General features: G+C 46.6%; 1 protein-coding gene across 1 annotated transcript in view; it reads left to right on the top strand.

The window, feature by feature from the left end:
- The window catches only part of MED13 (mediator complex subunit 13), a 48740-nt gene that overhangs the window by 19561 nt on the left and 15087 nt on the right, over positions 1–14092 (top strand). The window contains 9 exon segments of the mRNA XM_050321581.1: positions 3292–3437; positions 4416–4613; positions 5232–5426; positions 6243–6405; positions 6711–6821; positions 8715–9398; positions 12439–12655; positions 13371–13455; positions 13932–14053. Coding sequence (XP_050177538.1) covers positions 3292–3437; positions 4416–4613; positions 5232–5426; positions 6243–6405; positions 6711–6821; positions 8715–9398; positions 12439–12655; positions 13371–13455; positions 13932–14053 — 1921 coding nt within the window.

Below are 14092 nucleotides of genomic sequence, written 5' to 3'. Positions count from 1 at the left end.
TTGTAAGACCAAGAACTTACTACAGAAGGCTTCACTGTAGAAGAATTGACTGTTTTAGATGGGAGATGTTCTGATCCTGTGAATTCATTGACGGTCTGGGCTGTGGGGAAGGACAGCTCTTCAGAGATGTTCTCCTTGGGCACAGGGATGCAGCTCCTGGGAGCTGAAATTGTTGGCAGCCACTCCTGATAGATTGATACTTTTTTTGGGTGCAGGGAGATGCTGGGAGCAGACCTGGGACACAAATCCTTCCTTGCACCCTGCGTGTTCCTCCCTCAGGGAGCAGGAGTTGTGTGGTTTACCCCGATTTGGTCAATATTTTGGTGAGCTCAGCAGTGCTTTGGCTCTTTGGGAGTAGCTTACAAAGCCAATCTAGCAAAACAGGAGATAGGAATTAGAGAAAACAAACAAACATCTTCTCTCTCGCTTCAAACATCTGGATGCTTTTTTTCTTTTTTTAGTTTTTAATTTCCTAATAAATGTGCTGCAGGGGCTTTTCTTTGGGACCAAAAGAGGTGTCAGTGAGTGGCCCTTGAGCCGGGGGGGTTGGAGAGAGGATTAGTGAGGCCCCAACTCAACCTGTTTGGGGAGCACTTTGAACATCTAAAGCCCTACCTGGGGCTTTAGTGGAGACTAAAGCAGCTCTGATGACCCCTGGATCAGAACATTTCAGGTTTGCTGATGGGGATGTGCCAACCTCACCTGCAGGGGAATTGGAGTGTGGGTTCCCCTCCCACCCTGCAGCTCTGCTTGCCAAGGTGGAAATAGAAATTATATTGAGATTTGCCACAGCAGCTTCTCAGGTGTTTTATCCCCCCCATAAAATAATAATCCTTTGTCTCTGAACCTAAAACATCTTGGTTTTGTCTGATTAGAGGGAAGAGGGAGCAGGGGGAGTCAGATGGGTTTATACAAATGTATTTTAATGGAGCGTCGATGAGGGCTGAATGCTGCTTCAAATGACATTATTCCCTGGGAGTGTCTCTGTGCTATTTTATTTTTCATTTGCTTTTAAAGTTGTTTTCAGTGCTGGAACTCCTTCTGGTGCGTTCAGGTGAAAATTCAGTTTGTTCTGATGATGCTTGATAACATCTGCACTCCGAGATGGGGTGGAAATGGGATTATTGATCTTTCAGTTCTGTGATTAGGACTTCAAATATTGAAATATTAATGGAGCAACTTCATATCCAGGGTCAGACAAGAAAAAGAGATTTTTTTTTCGAGAGAGAGTTGTGGTTTTGGTGTTTTCTGTTAAAATACCTGCAACAATACATGATGGTAACTGTGAGAGTACAAAAGAGGGGGAGGTTATCAAAGCTAACTGTAAAACAAGCAATTATCTTATTGCTGTTCCTGCACCTTGAGGGTGTCCCTGACTCTCTCCTCATGCACAGTTACATTTCAAAGTGGTTTTTGTTTTACATTTCAGTCCTCAGATGCTCTGCACAAAATTCTCAGTGATCTAAGGCACCCAAAATAGTCTGCAAGTAGAGCTGGGGTGAACAGGAAACCACCAGCCTGTTCTGTTACTGTGTCCTGGGCTGAATTGCACAGATAATTTGCCTATTTACCCCAAACTGACAAGGAGGTGGATTTTTTTTTTCTGGTTGATTAGAATTTTTAGCTGTGAGGTGAATTATTGGGAAGATTGGAGAAAGACTTGGAGAAATAGTGGAGATATATAAATATATATATATATATATGCCCTCCCTACCATGGGAGCAGAGTGTTTCCAGCTCTCCTTCCCTTACTCTGTCATTTTATTGGAAACTTCTCCCCCTGCTGAGCTGGGGGAACAAAAGGGCTTTAATTTGAGGGGGTTTTTGGGTTGTATTTTTTGGGTTTGGCTTCTGCATGGTGACCTTGAGTTTTCCTTGCAGTGGCATGGATTGAAATGCTCCTGTTATCATGCTGATGCCTCTCTTTGTCTTGGTTTATCTGAATTCCATCAGATTATGCTGACCTTTATCTGGGTAACAATGGGGTGTTTACAGGAGATGTAGCTTAATTGCATTTAAAGTGTATTTAAAGAATATGGGCTTTTATTTTTAAATTTTGCCTCACTTACCCTGAGCTGCTGAATCGTTGTCTGTCACTCAGAACCCACCACCAACTCTTTCCCCTCCAACCATCCAAGATGGTTTTTAAAATAAAATTCCATTGGAAAAATCAGTCTTCCCACCATTTGCATGAGGATTAAAGTTTAATCAGATTTCCATCCAGGAGTTGAGTGGCGTGTCCTGGCCACGTGAACTTAAAATCATCGACAGGATGCTCAGCTCCATCCCCACTCTGCCTTTTGGAAAGCGCCTTTCCTGCCATTCCTGCAGGAGTTCTGGGGGACTGAGCACTCAGTGCTGTCAATAATTCACTCATCTGCCCTTTTTGCTGCTGAAATCCAAACCAGCAATCCTGGAGCAGCTCCTGGGTGAGGTCTCTGCCTGTCCTGTTTGAGCTGCTCTAAAAAGAGGGGGAAAGGGTTTTTCAGCTGGAAGTTGGGGTGAAGATGTGCTGCTCCTGTGGCACCTGCTGGGTTTTGCCTTCCTTTCTTCCTGCCCTCTCATTACAATTGGTAAAATGCATTTCACAGAACCCCCTGGATTGATGGGTAGAAGGTTGTGCCAGTTGTCCTTAGGGGGTCAGCTGTGTTTTGGTGACACAACAATAAGAGCAGGGCTGCAAAAAGGGGGAATTCCTTGGGAGGGAGAAGGTTTCCTGTAGGTGCTCACCAGTAACTCTGTCCAGCGTGGGGAAAATGGCATTTAATGCAGAGCTGAGTGAAGGAGAAATGTTTATTGGTGGGGTGGGTTTTGCTGTACTGGCTTTTTTTACCCCTAAATCTCTGGACCATGAGAGGCACTGTCAGCACAGCATCTGGTATTAAACATTGACACTTGCTTTAATGACTTTAATTAACAATGTCTGGAGCTTTGTTGTTTTTTTTTTTAATTTTATTGATTGTATCTTCCCTTTCGTGTGCAGGTATGGGATTTCATTTTCAGTGCCTTGATTGGCTGCAGGAACCTGAAGATAAGATTCAATTTAAATAACAAAACAAACCCACTTCTCAAAGCTGTTGCCATTCTTTTGGGCTTTGAAATAAGTCTCATATTAAACCCTGTCTTAGTGCACCTGTGACAGGAGGGCCTGGATGCCACCTCGTTACAAACAATCACCAATCAGAAACAGCTGTGGAGATTTAAAATAAATCCAAAACCAAACCCATCCGCTTATTTGAAGTTGATCTATTTAAGTTGATACTTAATGCTTGTACCTTCTCTCCTCTCCCAGTGAGCACCTGTCCTGCTCCTTCACCTTCTTCCTGCACGGGGACAGCAATGTGTGCACGAGCGTGGAGATCAGCCAGCACCAGCCCGTCTACCTGCTCAGCGAGGAGCACCTCACGCTGGCCCAGCAGTCCAACAGCCCCTTCCAAGGTGGGTTCTGCAGCCAGGGCTCAGAGTTCCACGTTAATTGTTCCTTGGAGTGGCTCAGAGTGAGGATTTGTGGTAGGGATTGGCGGTGGGAGCGAGGCTTTACCTGTGGGTGATGTGTCCTGGCTCTTTCTGCCAGTGGGTCATTTGCATATTCATCTCCTGGCATATAATCAAGTCATTTGTCTTCACCACACAATGAACTCAGTTTCCAAGTACTGGCCTGTTGGTGACTTCAATATTGTGCTTTGTAACTCCCTCTTGCCTCCATCAGCCCCTCCTGTGGAAATGCCTTTCTGACTCACACCCTTCACCTGCTCCCTCCCCTTCCCCTTTTCCATTTCTGCCTCTTCCTTGCCTGTCAATCCTGTGGCTCCACCAGCAGATGCAGGACAGGGGAGTGCTGAGCCTGCTCAAAATGTTTGATCCCTGCCTGTCTCAGACCTGGGGCTGCTGTTGGAATCAGTGCCCTGCCTGAGCACACACCACCCTCACTCATTAATGCTCAGTGGCCAAACTTGCTTTTTCTTTTTCTTTGAATGCAACTTAACTCTGCTTCCCTAATATGGGCAAGACTAAACACGAGCCAGATGATTCCCTGAGCACACTCTGTTGTTGTAACAAGCTGAATGAAAGGATGAGGAAACACCTTAACTCTGCCAGAATTTGGAAGTGTTTCTTTATCCCACCTGTGTCTGAGACTCCTCGCAAGCCAAGAGGAAAACTTGCCTGGTGCTTGTTTTAATTAGATTGATTTGTAATTCTTATTGGGGTGCCTCAACCCTCACAGTACATGTAAATTTAACAATGGATCTATTGCTAAAAGTCAAACCTGGTCAGGCTGCATTTTGACAGTTGTTTATGTGTTGTGGCTGCAGTGACAGTGCTGCTGTTCCTGAGGGGCAGGGTGAATTTGGGGCTGATAAAATCTCTGCTGTGTTTTGATTTATGATCTCCACTGTGTTTTGATTTACCTTCCAGTAATCCTGAGCCCCTTCGGGTTGAATGGCACACTCACAGGGCAGTCCTTCAAGCTTTCTGATTCATCCACAAAAAAGCTTATTGGGGAATGGAAACAATTCTATCCTGTCACGTCCAACTTGAAGGAGGGATCTGAGGAAAAGCAGGAAGAAATGGACTGGGAGGATGATTCTTTAGCTGCTGTTGAAGTCCTTGTTGGTGAGCACTCAGATTACCTTTTAATTACTGAAATAAACTGGCTGATTAGGTCTGCAAAGTTCTGAATGCAAAAGTGGCCCCATTTTATTCCTTTTGCAGTGGCTGTTGGGGGTTTGTTTTTCTGTTTGATGCTCAGGACTATCTAAGATGAGTTATTATTTAAAGTGGGTTTTGCAGAGCTGTTAGCAGCAGGTCTTTTCCTTGTGTGCCCTGAGAGACAAGATGTTTTTTTAAATGAATAATTAAGAGAATAAAAAATGCAATCCCTTCTCTGAAGGTGCTGCAGAGGTGGCTGGAGACCCTTGTGCTGGTGGGAGTGTTGTCAGTGTTAAATGATACTAAAAATTACGGGTTTAGCCTTTATAAAACAAAATGATGTGTCCCTGCCAGGGCTGTCTCTGCCCCCCTGCACAAAGCCCTGTTTACTCATCTGCCAAATCTTCTGGATGAAACAAATGATAAAGTAATGCTGAGAGTGACAGCAGGAGTTCTGTCCAAGCAGAATGCTCCAGTAGGCAGAGAAGGATGTGTAACCTTAGGAGTGGCTGCTGAAATGATGCATTTGATGATCTGAAGTGTGAGTGTTTGGTCAATAACTGTCCCGTGTCCCGTTCGCAGCTGGGGTGAGGATGGTGTACCCGGCGTGCTTCGTGCTGGTCCCTCAGACAGACATCCCTGCCCCCAGCACCGTGGGGGCACCCCACTGCTCAACCACTTGCTTGGGTGTCCACCAAGTGCCTGCTGCCACCAGAGACCCTGCCATGTCCTCGGTGACTCTGACCCCGCCGACGTCCCCGGAGGAGGTGCAGACAGGTAGGGCAGAGTGAGCTCCCAGGGCTCCTCCTTCAAAGCACCACTGTCCACAGAGAGCCAGGGCTTCTCACTGCACCTTGTTGTGAAATCCACATTCCTTTAGTGCAGTTTGTTGTAGTAAACCCAGTTTGTGCTGTCCAGCTGTGGCCAAAGTGAATCAAACTCCTGTGAGGTGGGACATCAGCAGTGCTGCTGCAGCTGCTGTGGTCACCCAGTCCTTTGGGTTGCTGTGGGCAAGTTCTGGGGTTTTTCCCCCCTGTCTTTGTTTATGTTCATGTCTGTGTTGTGCCATGGCTTTATAAACCTTGTGCACTCAATCATCGGGGAGCAAGGTGATGCTTTCAGCTTTTCTCACAGCCCAAGGAGGATTCCTTGTAGCTGAGTTTCCAGGAAGGCTGTGTGCCCTCTGTCCTGGGTGTGAGTGGTGCTTTGGGAAACTGCTCTAACTCAGGGACAGTTTCAGGTGACTTATATAAATATGTTTTATTGGGCACAAGAGGTTTGATTTCTTTTTTAACCCCAAGCTCTTCTGTTACCTAAGTTTGACTCTTCTTTAAATAATAGTGTTGGCTTTGCTCAGTGATTTTCTTTTTCAGGTCAATAGTTTATTCAAAAATAAAGAACAGCCAGCACACTTGTAAACATATATTGTGCCTTATTTCTTAGTTATAATAATCTGCTACTACTCCTAAATTTTCTGTGTGTTTCTCTTTCCTAACATTGAGTCAAGATCACTTTTCTCCCTGTGGTGATTGGATTGGAGCTGTGAGTGCTTTGCCCCATTGCCTAAAGCTGTTCCTCTGCTGCTGTTTTCAGTTGATGCTCAATCTGCCCAGAAATGGGTGAAGTTCTCCTCGGTTTCAGACGGATTTATCTCTGACAGTACCAGCCACCATGGGGGTAAAATCCCCAGGAAATTGGCCAACCAAGTGGTGGACAGAGTTTGGCAGGAGTGCAACATGAACAGAGCCCAGAACAAGTGAGTACTCACCCCGTGGAACTAAAAATACCCTCGGGATCCTGCGTGTTCCTTGCAGAAAGTAGCTCTGTTAGAGATGCTCCAGAAGGTGCTTTACTCTCACAATAAACCATTTGAAAGGAGTTAATTTTTCCCTGACTGTTTAGGAATGATTTGTTCAGTTCTCAGTTCAAGATGTCAGTAAAAGGCTCTGTTTATCATTTCTTTGCTGAGTCCTGTGTCACAAAAGCGCTCTCGAGCTTTGCCAGAAGATAAGAAAAGAACATATGTTGATCCCAAATAACTCTCCTGGTGTTGAATCCTAGGAGGAAGTATTCTGCTACATCAAATGGCTTGTGTGAGGAGGAGACAGCTGACAAGGTGGCATCCTGGGATTTTGTTGAAGCCACGCAGAGGACAAATTGCAATTGTTCAAGGTACAGGACTTGGCAGGGCTGCAGCCCAGAGATGTTCCAGGAGATTGAAGTGCTCAGGAGAGGGCTCCTGATCGCTCCTCCAGGAGTAATTAAGCAGTAGCTGCTGGTAGGAAAGCTGTAACAAAATTTGTATCTCCTCTCCTAAATGTCATTGTAGGTCTTGTAGCTCTGCCCAGTGAGTTAATGCAGGGGGTTGATTGGAGTGAATCATCTGAGCTGCCAGTGCAGGGACAATTCCTGGGTCCTGGGCTGGAGCTCCTTATGTGCATGGGTAGTAACTGTCTCATGGGCAGCTTCCTCAGGCTGCAATGGGAAGGGAATGCCTGTTTATTTAGGATTTAAACACCTTTTCTGAAGGGCTGTGGCATTAATTAGCCTTGGAGGGAGCAGGCTGGGGGTCAGGAGCAGGATGGTTGTGCCTGCATGAACGTCACTCAGAACCCCAAACCTGCCTGGCTGTCCCAGGGGAGGCTCATCTGGGACTGGGTGCCACACTATGGGGCAAAAGAAGGGATCAAAACCCAGGGGGAAACCCTGAATTTACCTGTCAGATTTTGTTATGGCTTTCTTTTTGAGGCTGCTGATGCAGTGCCACAGACTGTAAATGAAGGTGCTTAGAGAAATGGAAACATTCATTTGGGTGGATTCTCCATTTCTGTACTTGGGGCACACGCTGATCTTTAGGTGACTCAAGGGTTGCAAAAGGTTTAAATGCTTTCTCTGATTTAAATGTTACACTGATTGCCTTGCAATGGATATTGGGATCTTAAAAAAAAACCTAATCGTGTCTGGAGGATGTGGCATTTTGCAAGAAATGCAGTTTTCTCCTCTTCTATTGAATGGTTGGTTTAAGTTCTGTGGCAATGCTTGTGTCCTGAGAAGAGCTGGGATGTGGGGGAGGATTAAATACTCTGATAAAGGAGAATTTAGCTGCAATAGCACTAGTTAAGAGAAAAACAATCAATTAACCAGTTGAGGGGTGCACAAGAACTATGCAATTGCCTAAAAGAGATTGCAGAGACTCAAACCCCCTTATTACTCCCCGTGTTTTGAATCCTAAGTGGGGAAAAAACATGTGGATGTGTACGAGAGTTTGAAGTAAAAATAGCCTTTGATACCTCTTACCTTTTATCCCTGCCTAATCCTGTTTTTTCAATACCAGTGCTGCTTAACTTTGCTCAGGGGAGGGTGGGGAGAACCCCCCCAGCCCCGAGGGCCCAGTGCAGTTGGAGAGCCCAGTCACAACCACTTCCTTTATTTCACGTGCCTCGTGCTGTCAGATGGCCCAGGAGGTTGGCATCTTGAACCTGCAGATGAAGTGGTGAAGCTCAAGTGCGTGCTCAGTGTCCAAACTCAGCTGGACTGGTGCAGCTGAGACACTGAGTTTTTCCTTTTTCCCCACACTTGCTAAATTTGTCGCCAGACGGCTACGAAAGCTCGGGAATAGCTTCTGTAGGACTGAGCTTCTCGGTTCTTGATGTTAATTCTCTGCTCCTGAACCCACTGAGGCTCGGGCAGCACTCCTGGTGCTCGAATTCAGGAAGCCATTCACCAATTCCCGTGGTGTTCCACCAGGAGTTAAAAGCGACGACGTGCTCGTGTGACACCCTGTTTCTGTGGAAGCAGTTAGAAAATGCTGTCTTCATCTTGAGGATTCTCTGTGTGTGTGTGTTTGGCTCCCAGGACAGATTTTATAGGCTTTTTTAAAATGGTGTTCTGAACCCTTGCAATGCCACTGGGGTGATGGGTGGGAAGGGGCAGGTTCACCTCAGTCCTAGTCGTGTTTCACAGCTCAGAAGCAGGTTCTGGCCTAGTGAAAAAACGAACACAGGAGACATATTCCAAAGATTAACGTGAAGTCTTTTTTCCCCCCTCCTTGTGTTAATCCCGCAGGCACAAAAATCTCAAAGCGAGGAATTCAGGTCAGCAGGGCCAGGCCCCCCCCGCGGGCCCCCCGGCGCCGGCGGCCCCGAAGCACAAGGCCACCGAGAAGCAGGACAAAGGGGACAAGCCCCAGAAACGCCCCCTGACTCCCTTCCACCACCGCGTCTCCGTCAGCGATGACGTCGCCATGGAGGCAGACTCGGCCAGCCAGAGGCTGGTGATGGCTGCCCCGGACAGCCAAGTGAGGTTCTCCACCATCAGGAGCGCTGATGTAGCAAAGACCCCTCAGCTGCACAACCCCGAGCTGGCCGGCTCCCCACAGCCCCCCCCGCTCAGCCCCCACCCCTGCGACGGCGTCGACGAGGGGGTGCCCAAAGCCCCCTCCACCCCCCAGAGCCAACACTTCTACCAGATGCCAACCCCGGACCCCCTGGTGCCCAGCAAGGCCATGGAAGACAGACTGGATGGTTTATCCCAGCCTTTCCCGGCTCCCTTTCCCGAGGTCATCGAGCCCACCGTGTACGTCGGGACCGCCGTGAACCCGGAGGAGGACGAAGCCGATGCCACTTGGAAGTATTACAAAGTTCCAAAGAAAAAGGATGTGGAGTTCTTGCCACCCCAGCTTCCAAATGATAAGTTGAGAGATGATCCAGTAATACCTGCTGGACAGGAAAATGTAACATCAGTTACAGAGTAAGTAGTGCTTGATCCTGGAGTGCCAGCACGGGAAGGGAGGCGAGGAAAGGCCAGAGACAGGAGTTCCTCAGGGTTTAGTGTGGCAGCAGAACTCTGAATCCAAGATAATCCTTGTGAGATGGGAGCACAAAGCACAGATCTATAGCAAAATTCCAGCTTTTTCTCATTTCAACTCTGATTTAGCAGATCCCGATGACATTTATTTTTACACTATAAAATTAACCCGTAGCCAAACGATGCCTGTTTGGGACTCAAAACGAAATTGCTTTCTCATTTTAGGATTTTGCCTCAGTGTTTGAAGGGAACATGGATGGTCTCAGCTGCAGACATCCTGGGGAAGGTTCCTCTCCCTCAGTTCTGCTCTTGTTCTCACTCAGTGTTTAAAAATGATGTTTAAATGATGTTTAAATGGTGTTTGAATGAACACTGATGGATCTCCTCTGGTTTCCTGAAGGAATTTAACTTTAATATAGGCAGCAATTCTTTTCTAATATCAGAAACTTCTGCTTGAAGGAAGGGACACAAACTGACGTTCTTGCACATGGAACATTCTCTGTGTTGTGCAAAAGGCTTCAGGATTTGAGGTTATTCAGAGAAAACAAGTGTCTGTTGTGAACTGCTCAGATGGTGTGGGAAGCCCTTGTTCATTAGGACAGGAGAACATTTATTTATTTATTTATTTAGTCCTAACATGAGCTAATATTGTCTTGAAATAAAGTATTTGTAGTCTATAACTATTTAAAAAGAGGGTTTTAGTTGAAATAAATAGAATTTATTACTGAAAATTAGTGTTATGGAGCACCAGCTTGTAAAAGGTTCTGCTCTGCTGCTGTTTGAATCAGGATAAAGGAACTGGTCACCTTTTTTGGATGCTAAGATTTAAGAAATTGTGAAGTTTAGGGGCAATGGAGGGAAAGAATAACACTGGTGGTTTTAGTGTTGTAACTTACGTTTGAGCTCTGTTGTACTGCAGAATGAATGAACTTGGATTTTCTTTTAACTGGTAAAACAAGAAAAAAACTCCCCAAAACCCCCAAACCACCACCTCCAACCCCCCAAACCATCACCTCCAACCCCCAAACCATCACCTCCAAACCCCAACCCATCATCCCCAAAACCCCAACCCATCACCTCCAACCCCCCAAACCATCACCTCCCAAACCCCAAACCATCACCTCCCAAACCCCAAACCATCACCTCCAAAACCCCAAACCATCACCTCCAACCACACACCAACACCATCACTCCCCAAACCTCACCCAACCCCAAACCATCACCTCCAAACCCCCAAAGCGACATCTCCAAAACCCCAAAGCCCCAACCCATAAGACCCAAACCTTGGGGCTGTGTCCCGTTTGGTTGGTAAGGAATTCCCTGTGTCCCATCTTCCCCAGCACTCCCTGGGAGCCCAGTCTGCTGGAAAAGGCTGCCAGTGGAAGCAGCAGGTGCTGACAGAGCTGTTAACAGGAGTCTGAGCTTCCCAGGGCTGGGATTTGGAGGCAGAGGTGACAAACCTGGCCTGAGGGAAGTCAGAGCTGCCTCTGTCACCTCACTTGCCGCTGGTTATTTTTATTCCCCTTTTTTTCCCCCTCCTGGAGGTGAAAGGAGTCTCTTCCCATGAGCAGCTCCAATCTGTGAGGGGTTTTTATTTGAGGATTTAGCGTGTTTAGGCTGAGGTGGAAGAGCTGCAGCAGCTCCTCAGCAGCAGAGGCTGGAGCTGATTCCTGCCCCACTGGCAGGGGGGAGGCAGCACCAGGAGGGGCTGTGAGGAGGCTGCACAGGCACTGAAGGTGTTGTGGTTGTTGCAGATCTCTGCTCACACTTCCCAGGCATCTCTTGTGTCACTGTTTTGAGGTTAGGTTAGCTGGTGAATGGCTCAGCTCTTTCAAGGTGGGCATTTCTAGGAGTTTTAGGGCTTTTTTTTAATCCACCTCACACGTTTTTTTCTTGCTGTTCAAGATGTGGTTTGTCCTTGTGTGGCTCCCACTTTGATTTCAAAAACTTAGCAGAGTTTTTTTTCCCCCCAGAATATCTGGCTGTTCCCTTCCCTTCCTCTGTTGTGGTCAAAAATACTGGAAAGCTCCAGGTGTTTAGTTCCTTGTTACTGGAAAATTATTTCCATCTTGATTTTGCCCCCTTTTATTTTTCATTTCTGATGGCAATTTTTGCAGGATTAATAAAAAAAAAAGATTTTATTGAGCATGGATGAGCAGCATGGATGGATTTACGACTCCTGTTGCCTCTGTTTTTTTTGGAAAACCCAATTTCTAGGTAGGGTCTGTGACAAAGTAAAACTCTTCCCATGTTCTTTCTCACACCCTGTAGTTGACAGGGATGTGCAGGAAATAATCACAAAGCTCCTGATCTCATCAGCTTTCTACTTGCCAATATCTCTTTTTCCTGCTGCAATGTTGTATTTGTAAAACTAATACTCCTGATAGGAGAAAAAAAAAAAAAAAAGAGAATTTCAGTGTATTTACCAACTTGAGTTTTGGCTCAGAATGTTTAGAGAAGTAAAAATGCTGATGAAGGCAAATGTGGTTTTCTTATTGTCATCAGTAAATTAGGTATTGGAGTGCTGGAAGCTTCATTTGGATCGATCTGAGTGCTGTAAATGTCACTAAACACAGGGACTCCTGTGTGCTGCAGTTGTGGTTGGTGCTTGGGCTCTTTTTGGGAATGGCACTGAGTAATTCCCTAACCTGCTGGGTTTCTGTTGCTGGATGTGGAGAGTTTCATACACTTGTACTTGATAATAAATGACAGCTCTGAGCTGGGATAAATTGCTGATCTTTATGTGAATTGACAGTGCTGGAGGAGAGCAGGGCAGGGTGAATCACAGGGCTGTGTCTGACGTGGGCAAGGAGCTGATGTGAAAGCAGCGATGACTTCATCTTGAGCCCGAAAAGTTCTCTGAGCTGGGGTGGGAAGGAAGGAAGTGGGAAGGGGAGAAGAAGTTGCTGTGTGATAGCAGAAATAATTCCGTGTAATAAGTGCTAAATAATTCCTTTGTGATTTCTCCTTTCCTTCTGTTCAGATTAATGGTGCAATGTAGGAAACCTTTGAAGGTTTCAGATGAACTGGTGCAACAGTATCAGAGTAAAAACCAATTCCTGGCAGCTGTAGCGACAGAGGCTGACCAGGAGCCTGAGATTGATCCTTATGCCTTTGTGGATGGTGACGTGGAATTCCTGTTTCCTGACAGCAAAAAGGAGAGGCAGAACATTGAGAGGGAGGCTGGGAAGAAACACAAGGTGAGTGAAAGAGTGAGGATACAAGCGGTGATGGGATTAACCCCCATCGCCTTGGGCAGCAGATCCGCTCTAAATCCTGCTGTGTTTACTGAGGAGTGATTTACAGATATGGTACCCTGGCAGAAGTGACCAGTGCAATCAGGCAGCACGTGTGTCACTGCCCCTGCAGTGCTGGTGGGGCTGTGGCAGCAGGGTCTGTGGGTGGCACTGGCAGATCACTGCAGGATCACAGCAATCATCGCTCCGGCTCACTGGCTCTCCGGTGGGAATGGGTGCTGGCAGGTGCTGGGGAGGGGGGAGGAACAAACCAAGTGCTTTGCTCAGGGGTGGGAAGGGCTGGGGGTAGGTGAGGTGAGCCCTGACTCGTTGCCTGGACAGTGAGTTGCAGTTTTGATTTGGTGTTTTGCCCTTGAGCACAGCTACTGTTTCACTCAGTAACTGGTGTGGTTAATGTGCAGCGTTTGGTACCAAGTGTTTCTCAGGGGTGTTGTGTTTAAATTCATCCCACCATGAACCCTTTGGTGTCTGCACCCCGAGCCTTGTCCTCCCTGAGCCAGTACCCCTGCCAGCCCCCCAGTACCCCTGCCAGGCCCCCAGAGTGCTCTCAGGGGAGGGACAACCTGCTACTTCCAGAGCTACAGAACTCCCTGAGGGAGATGAAACACCTCCCACCCCACCACTTAATTGAAGCCACCTTCCCTCTCCTTTTTAACAGGCTGAGGATGGGACATCCAGTGTTACAGTTTTATCCCACGAAGGAGAGGATGCAATGTCTCTGTTTAGTCCTTCTGTCAAGCAAGGTAAAGAATCTTTTTCTCTCTCTCTCTTTTAATTATACTCTATTAATGATACCTTGAATAGCCAATAAATTCCAACAGGCTGCTAAGTTTTGTGTTTTGTGCTTTGAATTTCCCTGCCCCTTCAGCCTGCTTGGATTGCTTCTCTGTTGTATCTTGCAAACAAATGTGGTCTTATTTTTCTCATTAGGAAATGAGATACTGGTGTGCTGCACACTAAACACTAAAACTCTAAAAAATCTAAACCTCAAAAATCTAAACTAAAAATCTAAAAAAAAAAAAAAAATCCAAAATCTAAATATTATAAAATGAGGGGCTCTCACCTGTGTGTAAGATGGATGAGTGGAACCATGAATGTACTACTCCCTTTGGTTTCCTTTCCCCTCCAGCTGTGGAAATAGTTCTTTAGTGAAGGTTTGGCAGATGTGTTGCCAGTGGTGGGTGATGTCTGTGAGGTTTGCCGTGTTTGTGTCTCTCAGATGCCCAACGAGTCGCTGCCCACGCCCGCACTGCATCGACCAGCCTGTTCCACGAGACAGACCTGGTGGTGTCCTACACAGACCTGGACAATCTCTTCAACTCAGATGAAGATGAACTCACAGTAAGGAACAAATCTTGTCTTTCTGTGGTTTGGGGTTTG

Source organism: Myiozetetes cayanensis, unplaced genomic scaffold (genome assembly GCF_022539395.1).
Source record: "Myiozetetes cayanensis isolate MyiCay16 unplaced genomic scaffold, myiCay2020 scf27, whole genome shotgun sequence".
Taxonomy (NCBI): Eukaryota; Metazoa; Chordata; class Aves; order Passeriformes; family Tyrannidae; genus Myiozetetes; species Myiozetetes cayanensis.
This window is presented reverse-complemented; position numbering and strand designations above follow the sequence as displayed.